This window comes from Carettochelys insculpta, chromosome 23 (assembly GCF_033958435.1).
Source record: "Carettochelys insculpta isolate YL-2023 chromosome 23, ASM3395843v1, whole genome shotgun sequence".
Classification (NCBI taxonomy): Eukaryota; Metazoa; Chordata; order Testudines; family Carettochelyidae; genus Carettochelys; species Carettochelys insculpta.
Window position 1 is genome coordinate 9,008,884 of NC_134159.1, and position 13,955 is coordinate 9,022,838.

Consider the following 13,955-nt stretch of genomic DNA (forward strand, 5'->3'; position numbering starts at 1 on the left):
TGAAAATAAATTCCATATTAGTTTGGTTTGAGATCCTCGATCCCAGGAGAGAATTCAGGCGAGCATAGCTGCAGAGCAGCTGCCTCTGATAAAGTCACTGGAATAGCTACATAGCAGTGGGCTGCTATAAATTATTTTGCCTTATACATTTAATCTGTGTCTACATGTGCAAAAAAGTTCAAAATAAATGGCCCTTTTTTGAAAGAGCGGGAGGAGCATCCACACGTGTAAACCCATCTTTCGAAAAAAAATGGAAAGAACAGGGCGCACACTTTGAAATCCAAACCCCGATCCCGTATCAGGAAGATCTCTCCCTTTCCAAATACTAAATCAAAAGGGTACACAAATACCCTTTTACACAAATTTCCAAATACTAAATCAAAAGGGTACGCTCCACAGTCCGCTCTTTTGAAATACAGGTCCACCATGGCGCCGGTCAGCTGGAGCGCGGGGCCGCTCCAGCCGGCAGCAGTGGGGCTCTATGGTCACTGCGTTCAGCTGCCTTAAAGCCGCACACATGCAGGAAACCCGTGGCAGGAAGCTGAGAGTGTGCTAGGAGCAGCCTGCACGTGCGCTCCAGCCCCACACGCCAGCACCCACGTGGCCAGCAGCCAGCCCCCTGGAGAGCCCCATGGTCCCCTCTCCAAGCCCTCCCAGGGGGAGGAAAAAAAAAGGGCCCCCTCCCGTATGGGGTGGGAGCTCTGGGACCTCCTCGGCCTCTGGCAGGACGAGGAGGTCCTGCGCCACATGGGTGTCAAGCGGCGCAATGCCGCAGCCTTTGGCCGCCTGGCAATGGGCCTCCACACAAGGGGCCACCCGGAGCGTACCACGGAGCAGGTACGCTCCAAAGTAAAAGAGCTGCTCCAGGTATATGCCCAGGCCAGGGACCAAGGCCGGACGCTCCGGGGCAGGACCAGCCACATGCCCCTTCTACAGGGAGCTACGGAGCATCCTGGGGCCCCAGGAGAGTTCACCCCCTGTGGCTTTCCTGGACACCTCCGGGGAGGAGCTGCAGCCGGAGGAGGAGGAGGAGGAGCAGCCAGGATCGGGGACCCAGGAGGGCGAGGAGACCACAGACTTGACGAGCGAGGAGGGGGAGCTGACCATTGTGATTCCCTCCCGCTCCTCCAGCTGGGCCACCAAGGGCCGGACATCTTCGGATGTTGCCGGGGGACCCTCAGGTACATCCAGGGAGGGGCGCACACCTACTCCACAGGGTGGGGGCAATGCAACGGCTAGGCGCCCGCACACGGAACCAGCGGTCCCAGGCTGCACACAGGCCAGCCCCCACATGGAATGCAGCACCCCACGGTGCCACACCAGCGAGGCCCAGCACCCGCCCCCAGTGGACAGTGCCGCAAGCCGCACGGGGTGGCAGCTGGTCGGTGCTGGACGGCGCCCAGGGCCCGTGCACCGCAGGCCAGGAAGGGCCATCTGCGGGAGAGACCCCTGGAATCACACCCAGGCTGGGAGGCCCAGTCCTGGGGGGGGGCCGGTTGGTGCTCCCTGGAGGGGTCAGTGTCCCTTGGGGGAGCGGGGGCCCCATGGGGTGGGCTCAGGCAGGTAGCCACAGCCAGATCCCCTCTGTCTGGGGCACACTACTGACATGCTCTCCTCCTCTCCACCCGCAGCTATTGGAGGTGTCCGGACTCCACCCCAGGCACAGCGCCGTTGGGGCCGTGGCAGGAGGGCCCCCCAGAGGGCCGAGGACGACCCAGCCACCCAGCGCCTGGCCGAGGAGCAACTCCAGCTCACCTGGGCTGACATGGAGTGGCCGAGGGCAGCCTGGGATAGACTGCTGGACAACCTTGAGGGCATTGGCCACGCTGTGCGGGAGCACACGGCCACTATGGCCTGCCTCCTGGCCCCCCAGCATCTCCCCCTGCTGGCCCTGCCCCCTCCACCCCCACCGAGTCTGCCCCCACCAAGCCCACCTGCTGGCAATATTTGCTGGTGGTACCAGCACCCTCCCCCCGGCCCTGCCGGGGACCCCGCACCCCAGGGGCTCCAGGGGCCGATGGGGTTCACGGCCCACCACTCGTGCCCTGGAATGAGCACCTCGCCCCCCTCCAAGTTAAGTTCCTCCCACCCCACTCCAAGTTAAGTTCCCCTCTCCAAGTTAGGTTTCCCCCGTACATATTATTCCAAACACCCAAGTTATATAAATGTTTCTTTATTATTCACCACTCTGTGCTGTGCTCCTCGGTGACTGGTGGTTGGTGGATGTGCGCGTGTGGTGCTGGTGGGGGTGGGGGTGGCAGGGATGGTGGGTGATGGATGTGCTTGGGATGTGGGCGTGCATGCGGGTCAGAGCTGGCCATGGGCAAAGGCCTGCCTGAGGGCCTCTTGAATGTGGTGGCTGCCTTGGTGGGTCTGGCGGATGGGGGCGGCTCCTGGCTGCTCATAGACAGTGCCAGCCGGAGGGCCCCCACCGGGAACATAGGCGTCCCCCTTTCCCTCCACAATGTTGTGGAGGATGCAACAGGCGCCCACCACCTGGGCATGTTGGGGACTCCAACCTCCAGCCGGGTGAGGAGACACCTCCACCGCCCCTTTAGATGCCCGAAGGCCCGCTCCACCCCATGGCGGGCGTGGTCAAGGCGCTCATCGAACACCTCCTGGGTGGGGTCAAGGTGTCCCGTGTAGGGCCTCATGAGCCACGGCTGCAGGGCGTGCACCCCATCTGCCAGCATGCAGAGCGGCATGGTGACGTCCTCCGCCACGGGGATCTCCCTCTGCGGGACGAAGGTGCCGGCCCACATGCGGCGGCAGAGGCTGGAGTTCCGGAAGACCTGGGCATCGTGGGTGTGGCCGGCCCAACCCATGTAGAGGTCGGTGAACCGGCCCCTTGCGTCCACCAGGGCCTGCAGCACCACCGAATGGTCGCCCTTCCTGTTCACGTACTGGCCGGCGCTGTGTGGCGGGGCGCGGATGGGGATGTGTGTACCATCCAAAGCGCCGATGCAGTTCAGGAAGGCCAGGTCCTGGAAGCCGGCGATGGTGTTGTCCACATTCCCCAGGCGGATGAGCCTATACAGCAGCATTGCACTGATGGCCCTGAAGACCTGCAGAGGGGGAAGGGGGACGTGCGCTGGTGCGGGTGTGGTGGCCGTTGCCCCCCACCTCGGGCCCATTCTGCCCCCCTCCTGTCCGGCCCCTGGCCCGTGCAATCCCCGCCCCCCCGTCCAGCCCCTGCCCCATCCGGCCTCTTGCAGAGGAGGGTTCCCCTTGCCCCAGTCCCCCCACCCACCTGACCCCACCTTGCCGCCGTAAGTACAGCCCCGACAGTGGCCTTGCCCACCCCGAACTGCTGTCCCACGGAGCGATAGTCCGGGGTGGCCAGCTTCCAGATGGCAGTCGTGACCCATTTCTCCAGGGTGAGGGCTGGCCGCATGCAGGTGTTGTGGTGCCGGAGTGCGGGGGCGAGCCAGTGGCAGATCTCCTCGAAGGTCTGCCTCGACAGGCGGGAGTTCTGCAGCCACCTTCCTCACCCCACTCCCCCAGCACCATGTGCTCCCACCAGTCGGTGCTGCTGGGGTGGGTCCAGAGGGTCGGGGCACCCGGGGTGATGCCCTGTGGCCCTGGGGGGAACCTTGCAGCCGCCCAATGAGCTCAGGTGCAGCTGTGACGAGGGTGCACAGCACTGCCAGCAGGGCATCCATGATGAGGGCGTCCTCCTGCAGGAGCTGTCGCTTGGCCTCCATGGTGGGCACGAGTGGGCTCTGCCGGGCTGGGACAGGCTGGGCAGCGCTTGGCTCGTGCAGAGGGGAGAGTGGCGGGAGTGGCCCTTTAAAGGAGGTGGCTGGCTGTGGCCCCGGAAGGGCTTGTCGGCCCTGGGACCCCATCCGTGGCGTTTCCTGCCTCCCTTCTTTCAAAAGAGAGCTTGGAGCCACGTGGATGCTCTCTTTCAAAATACCTCGACAGCACTTTGAAAGAGCAGGTCAGAACGCCGATCTGAAAAACGGCAGCTGGGGCTCTCTTTCGATGGCCGCTTTTTCGAAAGCTGAACTTCGATTTTTGCCCTTTCGAAAGGGCGCTTACGTGTCGACACAGCTTTAATGTACATCTTCAGCTCTCACAGCAGGAGATGGACTTTACTGTCTTTCTCCCAACCCCTGCCTGGTATTCCAGACCTGCATCCCTTCTCATCAGCCATCTGATTCCTATTTGCGAGGACAGGGGTGCTCAAAATGGGGGCATCCCCCCGGGGGAGGGCATGAAATTTTATAAGGGGGGGGTGCAGCATGATCGACTGCCAGGTCTAGGGTCATCCATCTCATCAAAAATGTTGGAAATGTGTTACTGTTTTTATGTCTGCGTATTCATAGAATCATAGACTCCTAGGGCTGCAAGGAACCTCAAGAGGTCGAGTCCGGCTCCTTGCCTAAAGCGGGATGAACCCCAACTAAATCACCCCAGCCAGGACTTTGTCAAGCTGGGACTTGGAAACCTCTAGGTATGGAGATTCCACCACCGTTCACATACAGATATACTGATTGATAAAGTTTTTACATTCTACAAACTTGTTTTCCTACGCATGCTGGATTTTTTTTTCTCATATCACCCAAACCAAAAGTTTTGAGTGTTTGGGTTACATTAGACAGAACCTGCTAATTGCAGGGATGGAAAGTGGGGCCTGGCGTAAAAAGTTTGCGGGCCCCCCCATGTAGGAAAGTCTGAGCTTTCTAGCACAGACTGTCCTGATGATCAAAACGAAAAAGCAATCAAGTAGCATTTTAAAGCCGAACAAAATAATTTATTAGGTGAGCTTTCGTGGCACGGACCCACTTCTTCGGACCATAGCCATAAAGCTGTTGGCTAGCTGGGGAATTTGCTGGCTTTAGCATATTCCCTGGGGAAGTGCATACTTTCCTGAGCTGTTTACATCTTCTGGCTGGTCAGAACAGAAAGGGCAGGAGTATAATTGAGGTCCCATCTAGCCTGGTTAAATAACTGTGCTAAAGCATCATTCAAATTCTTTTATAGCTTTGTCACTCTGTCTGTCCATCTGTTGGGTTCATGCTCATCATCACAGTACCTGAATGCCTAACAAATAGCCCAAGCCTTAAGTGGGCTTGAAACACTGTCTTTTTCACCAACAGAAGGTGGTTCAATAAAGGATATTGTCTCCCTGTCCTCGTCACTGACAAAATATGGGTTGCACCTCTCTGGGCTGGCAGGATGACAGATGTTGCCAGACCAGAAAGCCCTGGTGGCTGGGAGTGGGGAAGCTGCCTGGGAGTCTGGTGGCAGCCAAAAGTGAAGTCAAGCTGGGACGGCCAGTGCTAGGAAGATTGGCAGCCAGGAGCAGAACCAGGCTGGCATCCTGGCTGGGGTCAGGAGTGGACCCTGTAGCTGGGGCTGGCACTGGGGTCAGTGGCCAGGAGCAGAGCCTGGGAGATGGGGCTGGCAGCCAGGTAGGGAGCCCAGCTAGGAAGCTGGCAGCAGAGGGGCCAGAAGTGACCTCTCCTTGTCCAGCAAACTCCCTTGTTTGGGACCAGTCAGGAGCCATGGGTGCCGAACCAGGGAGGTCCAACTTGTATACATAAATCCAGCTTGATAGTCTCTTCTTGACCTGTGAGCTCTCTTCATATTGCTCTGATAATTATAAAGGATGTCATGTAAAACCTCTTCTCTCTCAGACTTATCTCTGACTTCACTCGCTATCCCTGTGTCAGATCGCTTTCTTCAACTGTACTGTAGTTTCAGCCGTACTCAAGTGGTTCTGGCAGATAATTCCTATACGTATCAGTCCTTCACCATGTTTGTGCTCAGTGGTCTGCCAGTTCCATCCAGAGATCATGCATATCCCATGCTGTGATGAAGTTGGGGGCAGGGGTTTGGGGATTTTATCCCCCGGGGATTATCTGGTGCCCTGTAGTTCCCTGCATTTTCCCTACGTTTCACGAGACAGCACCAGTGCATAGTGGCAATATGAGCTCACAGGTGACACCTTTGATCCCTGGGAAGCAGGACAGAAGGGGTGGGTGGGGCTTGGCCAGTTTGAACTGGACCTGGGAGTTGGAAGGCAGTTAGCCTGGCTGGGGGAGAGAGACAAAGGGGGGATCCAGGCCCTGTCTTGGGAGCCCCCTTGGGGCTTCCTCTCCCCAAAATGGATTGGACTGACTGTTCCTGGTTGCTGTAGTGACACATCGGTACTGAACTGTGTCCCTGTCAACTGACAGACCTTCTGTTCTACCTGCTGAGTGAGAGTCACTCCTGACTGCAGATGGGGTGCAAGGCCTGGAGCCCCCACACGCCGTGACACATGCAGCTGGACATGTTGGGCTCTGTGCACCCAGGAATTTTATCCAGCTGCATTGGAGACGCACATCTGGCACATCCATTGGGAAATTTACTCCTTCAGTGTCACTGGATAAGCCAGCTACATCCAACAAAATGCTCCTCCAGTGCAATTGTTTATTCTTGGAAATTTCCAGCATTCCATTCACATGGCCAAGGACCCTGTTCAAACGCTGCTGCCAGGAGCCATGCACATTCCTATCTCCCAGAAAGTGTTAACATGAAAACCTGCTAGAAAAAGGGGGCATTCAGTTCCATCAAAGAAATCATGGGTCCAGTCCTACAGTTCTCACTCCATTTTTGCTTAGACAAACCTCTTATCAAAGTCAGTGGGAGTTGTCTGCCTAAGGCCGAGCCGAAAAAAATACTTCAGAATTTGGCCTCGTACTTTAAGAAATTGCAAACGAAAAGATCCAGAGCAGTCAGGAGAGAATGTTGGACGGAGGCTGTGACAGAATAAATCCACATTATAAATAGTAGACATCTGGAATGCAGCTCCAGAATCCAGTAGAAAATCAGAGGAGCTTCCAAGAGAACAATAACAGCTACCTGGCCAAATTCCCCTTTTCCTCACGGTGGCCTAAATGCTCACTGGGAGCTGCATGGTGCAGGGGAGCACTTAATCCAAGTGGATGATTTTCAACACTTTCATTGTCTGGCAGTGTTGTTTTTTTTATCTTGTTTAATTTTCTTTGAACTCTGTATGAGCCACATGAGGCTTCTATCCTATCAGAGAAACCCTCTATAAGTTGTATTCAGTATTCCCTGTAAGCCGTGTGCTTGTGCAGCAGTTCAAAGGGGAGATTCAGATGCCACCCAGCTGGTTAGCAGAGCACCCGCAGCCAGGTTTTCTTTCATTTGGTGGTGCACATTCAGACATGCTTCAGTGCACATAAAATTATTCTGTACGTGGAAGGAAAAAATCGGCACAGGGATGGAGAAGATTAGAGGGAACGTTGGTTGTATTCTCTGTGTATGTCTCATAAGCTGTGCAGTGAAAAGGTAGTTTTGTAAGTCTCACACTTTTACATGCAGGGCCAGATTCTGACCTGCGATGTACCAGTGTAAAGGCAATGTAGCTGTACTGGTTTCGCTAGTAGTAGCATAAGGCTCCTTAGCTGTGCTCTGTCTCTGACTGGCCCCGCTCATTTACTGGGCTCTGCTACCTGGCTGCTACAGCCACTCAGTGCTGGGGGAGGTGGGAGGACAGACTGAGTTGCTATGTCCCACCTCCAGAATGGTTTTCCACCATTGCTGGCCTGCAGCCCACCTTCCACCAGGCTGTGAATCAACTCCTGACTGGAACTTTGTACTCATCCTTTCCCAGGGACAGAAGCCCAGCACCCACATTGAAATGGTTTGAGTAGCACATGTAGAATTGGGTCCAAACTTAGGTGCTGAGAGTCCGCAATGAAGCGTGCCTTTGCAGTTGCAAACATTTCACCCTCTAGTCAAGTTAGATGTTCCTTTTGTCTGTGTTTCATAGGACTGTGGCTGCAATGGAAAGCAGAGGCTGTGTAGAGGCAGTCAGAGCAGGTGGTTAGTGGTGACATCAGGACTTTCAGTGCATCTGGCTAGCTTGCCATATAGCCTTGGGAAAGTCACTTACCCTCTCTGGGTGCATGTTTACACTGCAGCTGGGAGTGAGCCTCCTAGCCTGGGTAGACAGGTTTGAGCTAACACTAGCGGTGTGGAGGTAGCAGCTGGGCTCTCAAGCCTTGGGAGTCAGAGACTGGGCCTCAGTACTCACCCTGCTATTTTCTGTATGCTAGCTGGACTCCTGATAGAGTGGGTGAGGCTTGCTCCCAGCTGCAGTGTAGCTGTGCTCTCCGTGCCTCAACTTCCCCCAGCGTATCTGAAGGCAGTCGGGGACTGGAGGCTGTCAGTCCCCAGCGCTGACCCTGTTTCTAATCATGAGGCTTCTCTTGGAAGGTGGAATGGTAAACTGTGCAACTGATATGGATGGTGCCTCTCTCTTTACCTTGTGCTTTCTCCTGCCTCCAGAAAACCTGCTGGTTCTTACTGTGGCCACCAAGGAGACCGAGGGATTCAAACGCTTCAAAAGATCAGCCCAGTTCTTCAACTACAAAGTGCAGGTGAAGCTCCACAGCCTCTGGGGGGCAGTGAAAGAAGAAGGCTGAGACAGTTATCCTGAGGGGGGTGGGTATGTCCATGCAGGGGTCATAGATGGCTCACCCTGGGACAGCTCTGGCTGAGAGAGGAGAGGACACAAAGCAATCCTGTCTCACTGCTATAGGTGGCCTGACGGGAGACCCTCAGGAGCTGCTCCCCAGGGACCCCCACAACACTTGGTTTTCATCCAAAAGCTTCAACGGCTGCGTCAAGCCACGCGTCCGTGACGCAGCATCACGGCGCGGTGCCTCCAAAACCAGCCCCCTATCCCTGATCATTCCCCCAGGGATTCAGCAGAGACACACCCATGAAAGCAGTTGGCCACCCGCTCTCCTGCACCATTGCTCGTGGTGACGCTCTGGGGCAGAGAATGGCAGAGCGGTGGTCATGTGTCCACTAGAACCTGAGTCCTTATGCCCTTGCCCACTGTGAGCTGCAGTGGGTGAGGCCAGGGTGGGTGTGACAGCTCCTCCATCCCCAGCACCTGAGGCTAGCAGTGAAGTTGCTGTGAATTCCTCTGGCAGCCGGCCCTCCTGTTCCATTCCTTGCAGTGACTCAAGCCGGGGAACAAGCCCTGGCCTGTGGGGTGGGAACCATTTTGTTAAATGATATCCGGTAACCCTTTAGGTGCTGGGGCTGGATGAGGAGTGGCACGGGGAAGATGACGACAAGAAGGCAGCTGGAGGGGGGCAGAAGGTCCGGCTTTTGAAGTCAGCTTTGAAGCAGCACGAAGATAAGGAAGACTTGATCATCCTCTTCACAGAAAGGTAAACAGGGCCAAAGGGATTTGCTGCGGCTCACAGGCGGCCCGTGAGGTCCAGCTGGGGAAAGCAAGCTCCAGCCCCTCCCCTTCCACCCAAGACTCTGCCCTTCTGCCCCCTGAGGCCTCGCCCCCTATGGAGCCACGTGCTCCTGGCCACCTCTAGAGCTGGGGCTGCCACACCGTGGCCCCAGCTTTGCTGGGGAGTGGGGAATATAGGCAGTTTTGGGATGGCAGTGCCTTCCCTGGCCTACATTACCCACCACCCATGCCATGCGTTGAGCTGTGAGGCAGGTTCTTAACATTGGGTAGTTAACCTAACCCTGAGGGAGATTGTTTGGGAGGATGTGTCTCTGTCTGCTGGGATTCCCTGCTCCAACCGGCCTGCTAATGTTAAATGCGTCTGTGCCAGCTGGGAAGCTCTGAGTGCAGTGGGCCAAATATAACTCCTGTGTAAGGTTAATAGAATTACACCTGCTTATGCCAGGCTGAATTTGGTCCCCAAGGATCATTGGACTTGTCTGCCATTCTGGTTTGGCGGTTCACAGTTGAACTGTCTGCTGGTGAGACGGCACAGCTAGCCAGGTGAGCGGCAGCTTGAGAGCTAAGAGCTGATCTACTGTGTGGAGAAATAAGAGGGAAAAGACAGATGCCAGGGTTAGAGTCCCAGTGCCCACAGTGGACGTGTCTGGGATACTAGTGACTGCTGCAGGCACCAAGGACATGCAGGGGAAGCTCTGTAGAAGTAACTCTCCTGATTGTGAGGGATATATGGAACAATCCACTTGTAAGCTGAGCATTTTCTTCACCCACAGTAGGTGAGTTTCGAACAAATACTGTATTCAAAACCATCTAAAAGTGGGATGGGAAGGGACCTAGAGAAGTCCCAAGTCCAGTCTACTGCACTGAGGCAGAGCAAAGTAAACCTAGAGCATCCCTGACCAGAATTTGTCCAACCTGTTCTTAGAGCCTCCAGTGGTGGCGATTCCATAGGGCTATTATTGTACCTTTCTGATGCCTGTCGTGACCAGTGTTCCCTGTAAGCTGAGCATTTGGGCGGCCACCCAGGAGAGATTCAGGTGCCACCCAGCTGATTAGCAGAGCGCCCACAGTACCCACAAGCTGGCAGCATGTGCTTTATTGGTGGTGTACATCTGCTCATGCCTCAGTGCACATAAATTTTATTCTGCACATGGATGGAACAGTAGTCAAAGGAACCCAGGTCCATGACTGCAGGGATTGTAATGCTCTTGCGCATGGTTAAGAGAATGGGATTCCTTGCCCATCTTCTGTTTCTCACACTGTTCCCTGGACGCCATTCCTGTCTGTTCTCTGCCCTTCCTGTAGCTATGATGTGCTCTTTGCCTCGGGCCCTGCAGAGCTGCTGAAGAAGTTCAAACAGGCCAAGAGCAAGGTGGTTTTCTCAGCAGAGACCTTCATCTACCCTGACCGGAGGCTGGAAGCCAAGTACCCTCCGGTGCGAGATGGGAAACGCTTCCTGGGTTCTGGAGGTAAGAGCCAGGTCAGCCTCTCCCAGCACTGTGTTTTGAGGAGGTTGGAGTTTTGGAGCAGATGTGTGAATGGTGGTGATGGGGTTGGTGCCAGGCAACGAGGAGGTAGCTGAGGCTGTGTGTGCACACATTCACAGCATGTAGCCTGGGTGCTTGCAGATACGGCTTCCTCCACTGGTGGCAGCTCATGGGGAGGATAAGAACCTCCAACTTACTCTGAGCTAGGTGAGCTACTCCTTAGGTCATATTACAGGTGTCTGCTTTGGGTGCTAAAGATTACGGTTTCTGTCCCCAGTGATGATCCAAGGCAGGGTAGAGTGTATAAGTAGCGATTTAAACTGTGTGTCTGTGCTGCGTTGCAGGGCCAGGGACTCAGGCTGTGTATATGCCCCCATGGGGAGAGGACTGAGACATTGTCCCTTTGCATGAGTCCCTGAGAATGTTCCTTTCCAGGCAGGCTGGATCGAGACACTGTCTGTCTTCATCTTTTGCCTTGTTCTCACAGGTTTCATAGGTTATGCTCCTCACCTAAACAAGCTCGTGGAGGACTGGAAGGGACTTGACAGTGATAGCGACCAGCAATTTTACACCAGTATCTTCTTGGACCCAGAAAAAAGGGTATTTTCCTAGGCGATGGAGGCTAGGAGGGGTTGGGTGCCCTATCTGACCAGTGCCAGTGGTTCCTGGGCCCTTTCCAGGATGTGCAGCATGTTTCTCATTTTTACCATTTCTGCATCATCCAGACTTGCATGTGTGGAGCGCAGCCAACCCCCCTGCAGCATCCCAGCTGTCTGCAAAGGAGGATGACCACTTAGGAGCCTATGGCCCCAGCAGTTTTTCCCCTGTGTTTTCCCTTGTCCTTCTTCTTCAGATGTCACCCTGGGTGCTTTTTTCTTGTCCAACTAATGATTGCACTGATAGTGACACATGTAAACATTCACCGATGTGTACAGTTACCCATTTTCGTCATGCAGATGTGCATCCTTGTAGACACGTCCTCTCTACCATTGTCGCAATTTTTGGTTTTAAAGGAGGGGCGGGGAAACCTGGACGGTAGTCTTTATCCAGACTGTGGCCTGTATGGGTGCAAATTCCAAGACTTGGAGCTCCCCTCCTCAGCATCCAGCCTGTGGGGCTGGGGGGAGCCCTGAGCCTTGTGGTTTTTATCAGGCAAGCTGTGGCCAGATCCAGCTTAGCACTTCCTGGAGAGAGCTTCCCCCACCACTGTGATTGGCCAGAATTCCAGCCAGTCATAGCAATGGCGGGAGAAAGAGCTCCCTAAACAGGCTTTTCTCTACCAGGGCTGTTTCCCTCGCCTGGGGAGGGGTGGCAGCATGGGGAATTGTGTGTCTGCTCCCGCCCTCTCCTCCCACCCAGAACCCCCTCCCCACATTCCTGTGCTGCTTCTGCTCCCCCTCCTGCTTAGACACCCACCCTCTGCCCATTCATAGAATCATAGAATCCAAGGGCTGTAAGGCACCTCAGGAGGCCGTCCAGTCCAGTCAGCTTCAAGCAGGATCAACCCCAGCTAAGTTCCTGCACCCTTCCTCCTGCCCAGACCCCCTCATCTCCAGTCTGCTCCTGAACTCCCCGCATTGGTGCCCCCTGCCTACATATGTACCCTACCTCCTACCCCCTTATTAAACTTCATCCTATTCATCTCAGACCATAGGCTAGAGAGGCCTCTTGCACTAGCAGTGGTGAGACTGGGTGAAGGAGCAGAGATGAAGCCCTTGGTAGATGATGGGAGGGAACAAGTTCCAGGCTCCTAGAGGGTTGAAATTAATGGTGTGAAACTGATTTTATAGCAGCTAAGGACCTGGACCTCTGTGAAGGAGAGTAGAACAAATCCAGGGAGGGTCTGAGAAGCTGGGTATAATGTTTTCTGCAATGAATGGAGGGGCAAGAAGAGGGCTGGAAGGCCTGGTGTGACCCATCTGTTTGACTAGTGTATGCCTCTGGGTGTTCTAAATGAGGTTCTTTATTTCATTCTTTTAAAGGAAAGTATCAACATCACTCTGGATCAGAGATGCCGGATCTTCCAGAACCTGAACGGAGCGTTAGGTGAGGCATGCAGGCCCATTTCTCTATGGAGAGTGCAGAGCAGCTGGAAGTAGCCTCACAGTATTGATTAAATTGCAGAATCCTTCCCCAGAGCTGGTTTCTGTTAAAAGCCTCTGCCCAGACCCCTGGAACTGATTTGCTATCCCTGTAGATCCCCAGCCTGATGCAATGCCAGCTCCACATTTGGGACTGCAGTTCGAGAGTTCTCTACCACACCTGCTCTCTGCTTTGATTTCCACCCATATCAAATTAAACTACCTGGAGAGGTGGGGGTGAAAACTGGAAGGGAGGTAGCAACATGCATCCCCACCTGGCATGTGGGCACGGCCCAGGGCCGCCAGCCTACCAAGGACATTTGCTTGAATGGCAGGAAAGGTGGGGAGCTGATGAGACCCATCTGGAGTGTGCTTTAGCCTGTTGGTTATTCCCCCTTTCAGAAGTTTTACCGACTTGTTCTCCTGGAGTGGAGAAATATGTGTATGTATTTTATATGAGCTCCCTCTCCTTCTTTAGTTAGCTGGGGGATTTTGGGGTCCCATTCATACCTGGATAGGTGGGAACCTGAGGGTGGCTGGTCTTCTGTAGGGGTCAGGAGCCCAGCCTGATGGGGGACTGAGGCAGTGTAGGGTCAGCCGGGATGAGATAACACATTGAGTTAACGGAGGGCCAGCCAATTAGGTTAGGCTACATCTACGTTACCTGGAAGATTGACCCGCTCGGGGTCGATCTTCCAGGGTTTGATTTCAGACACCTGGTGGAGATGCGCAAAATCAACCTATCAGGGGTTGGCAGTCAACCCCTGTACTCCTTGCAATAGGGAGGATGATGGGAGAAACTCTCCCATTGACCTTCCTTAGTGAGGATGGCCAGGTATGTTAATTGCTGTAGCTAGAACTGCGTATCTGCAAGTGACTTACCTTTCTAGTACAAGGCAAGCCTGAAGGAGCTCTTCCTCCCAGGACACGATGAACAGGGTCCCCAAGGGAGGAGAAGATTTCCTAGAGTGCAGGAAGAGAAGTGCCTGCCTGGAAGGCTTCTTTGGGAGCAGAACCTGATGAGGGGGCATCACTGGCCAAGGAAAGCCAGGGAGAATGCTGCTGATGGGAGAGTGGCCTGTGAAGGCCAGATCTCAGAGAAGCCGGGCTCCCATGAAAGAGTCCACCAGCTACAGCAGGAACCCTAGA

The 13,955-nt window shown here is 54.9% G+C and overlaps 1 protein-coding gene across 4 annotated transcripts in view; it reads left to right on the forward strand.

Moving 5' to 3' along the window:
• The window catches only part of PLOD1 (procollagen-lysine,2-oxoglutarate 5-dioxygenase 1), a 30,514-nt gene that overhangs the window by 5,799 nt on the left and 10,760 nt on the right, over positions 1-13,955 (forward strand). For all 4 annotated transcript variants that reach the window (XM_074975625.1, XM_074975626.1, XM_074975623.1 and 1 more), the window contains exons 2-6: positions 8,308-8,399; positions 9,064-9,203; positions 10,544-10,707; positions 11,213-11,325; positions 12,708-12,771. In XM_074975625.1, the coding sequence (XP_074831726.1) occupies positions 8,308-8,399; positions 9,064-9,203; positions 10,544-10,707; positions 11,213-11,325; positions 12,708-12,771 (573 nt within the window). The remainder of the gene's footprint in view (positions 1-8,307; positions 8,400-9,063; positions 9,204-10,543; positions 10,708-11,212; positions 11,326-12,707; positions 12,772-13,955) is intronic.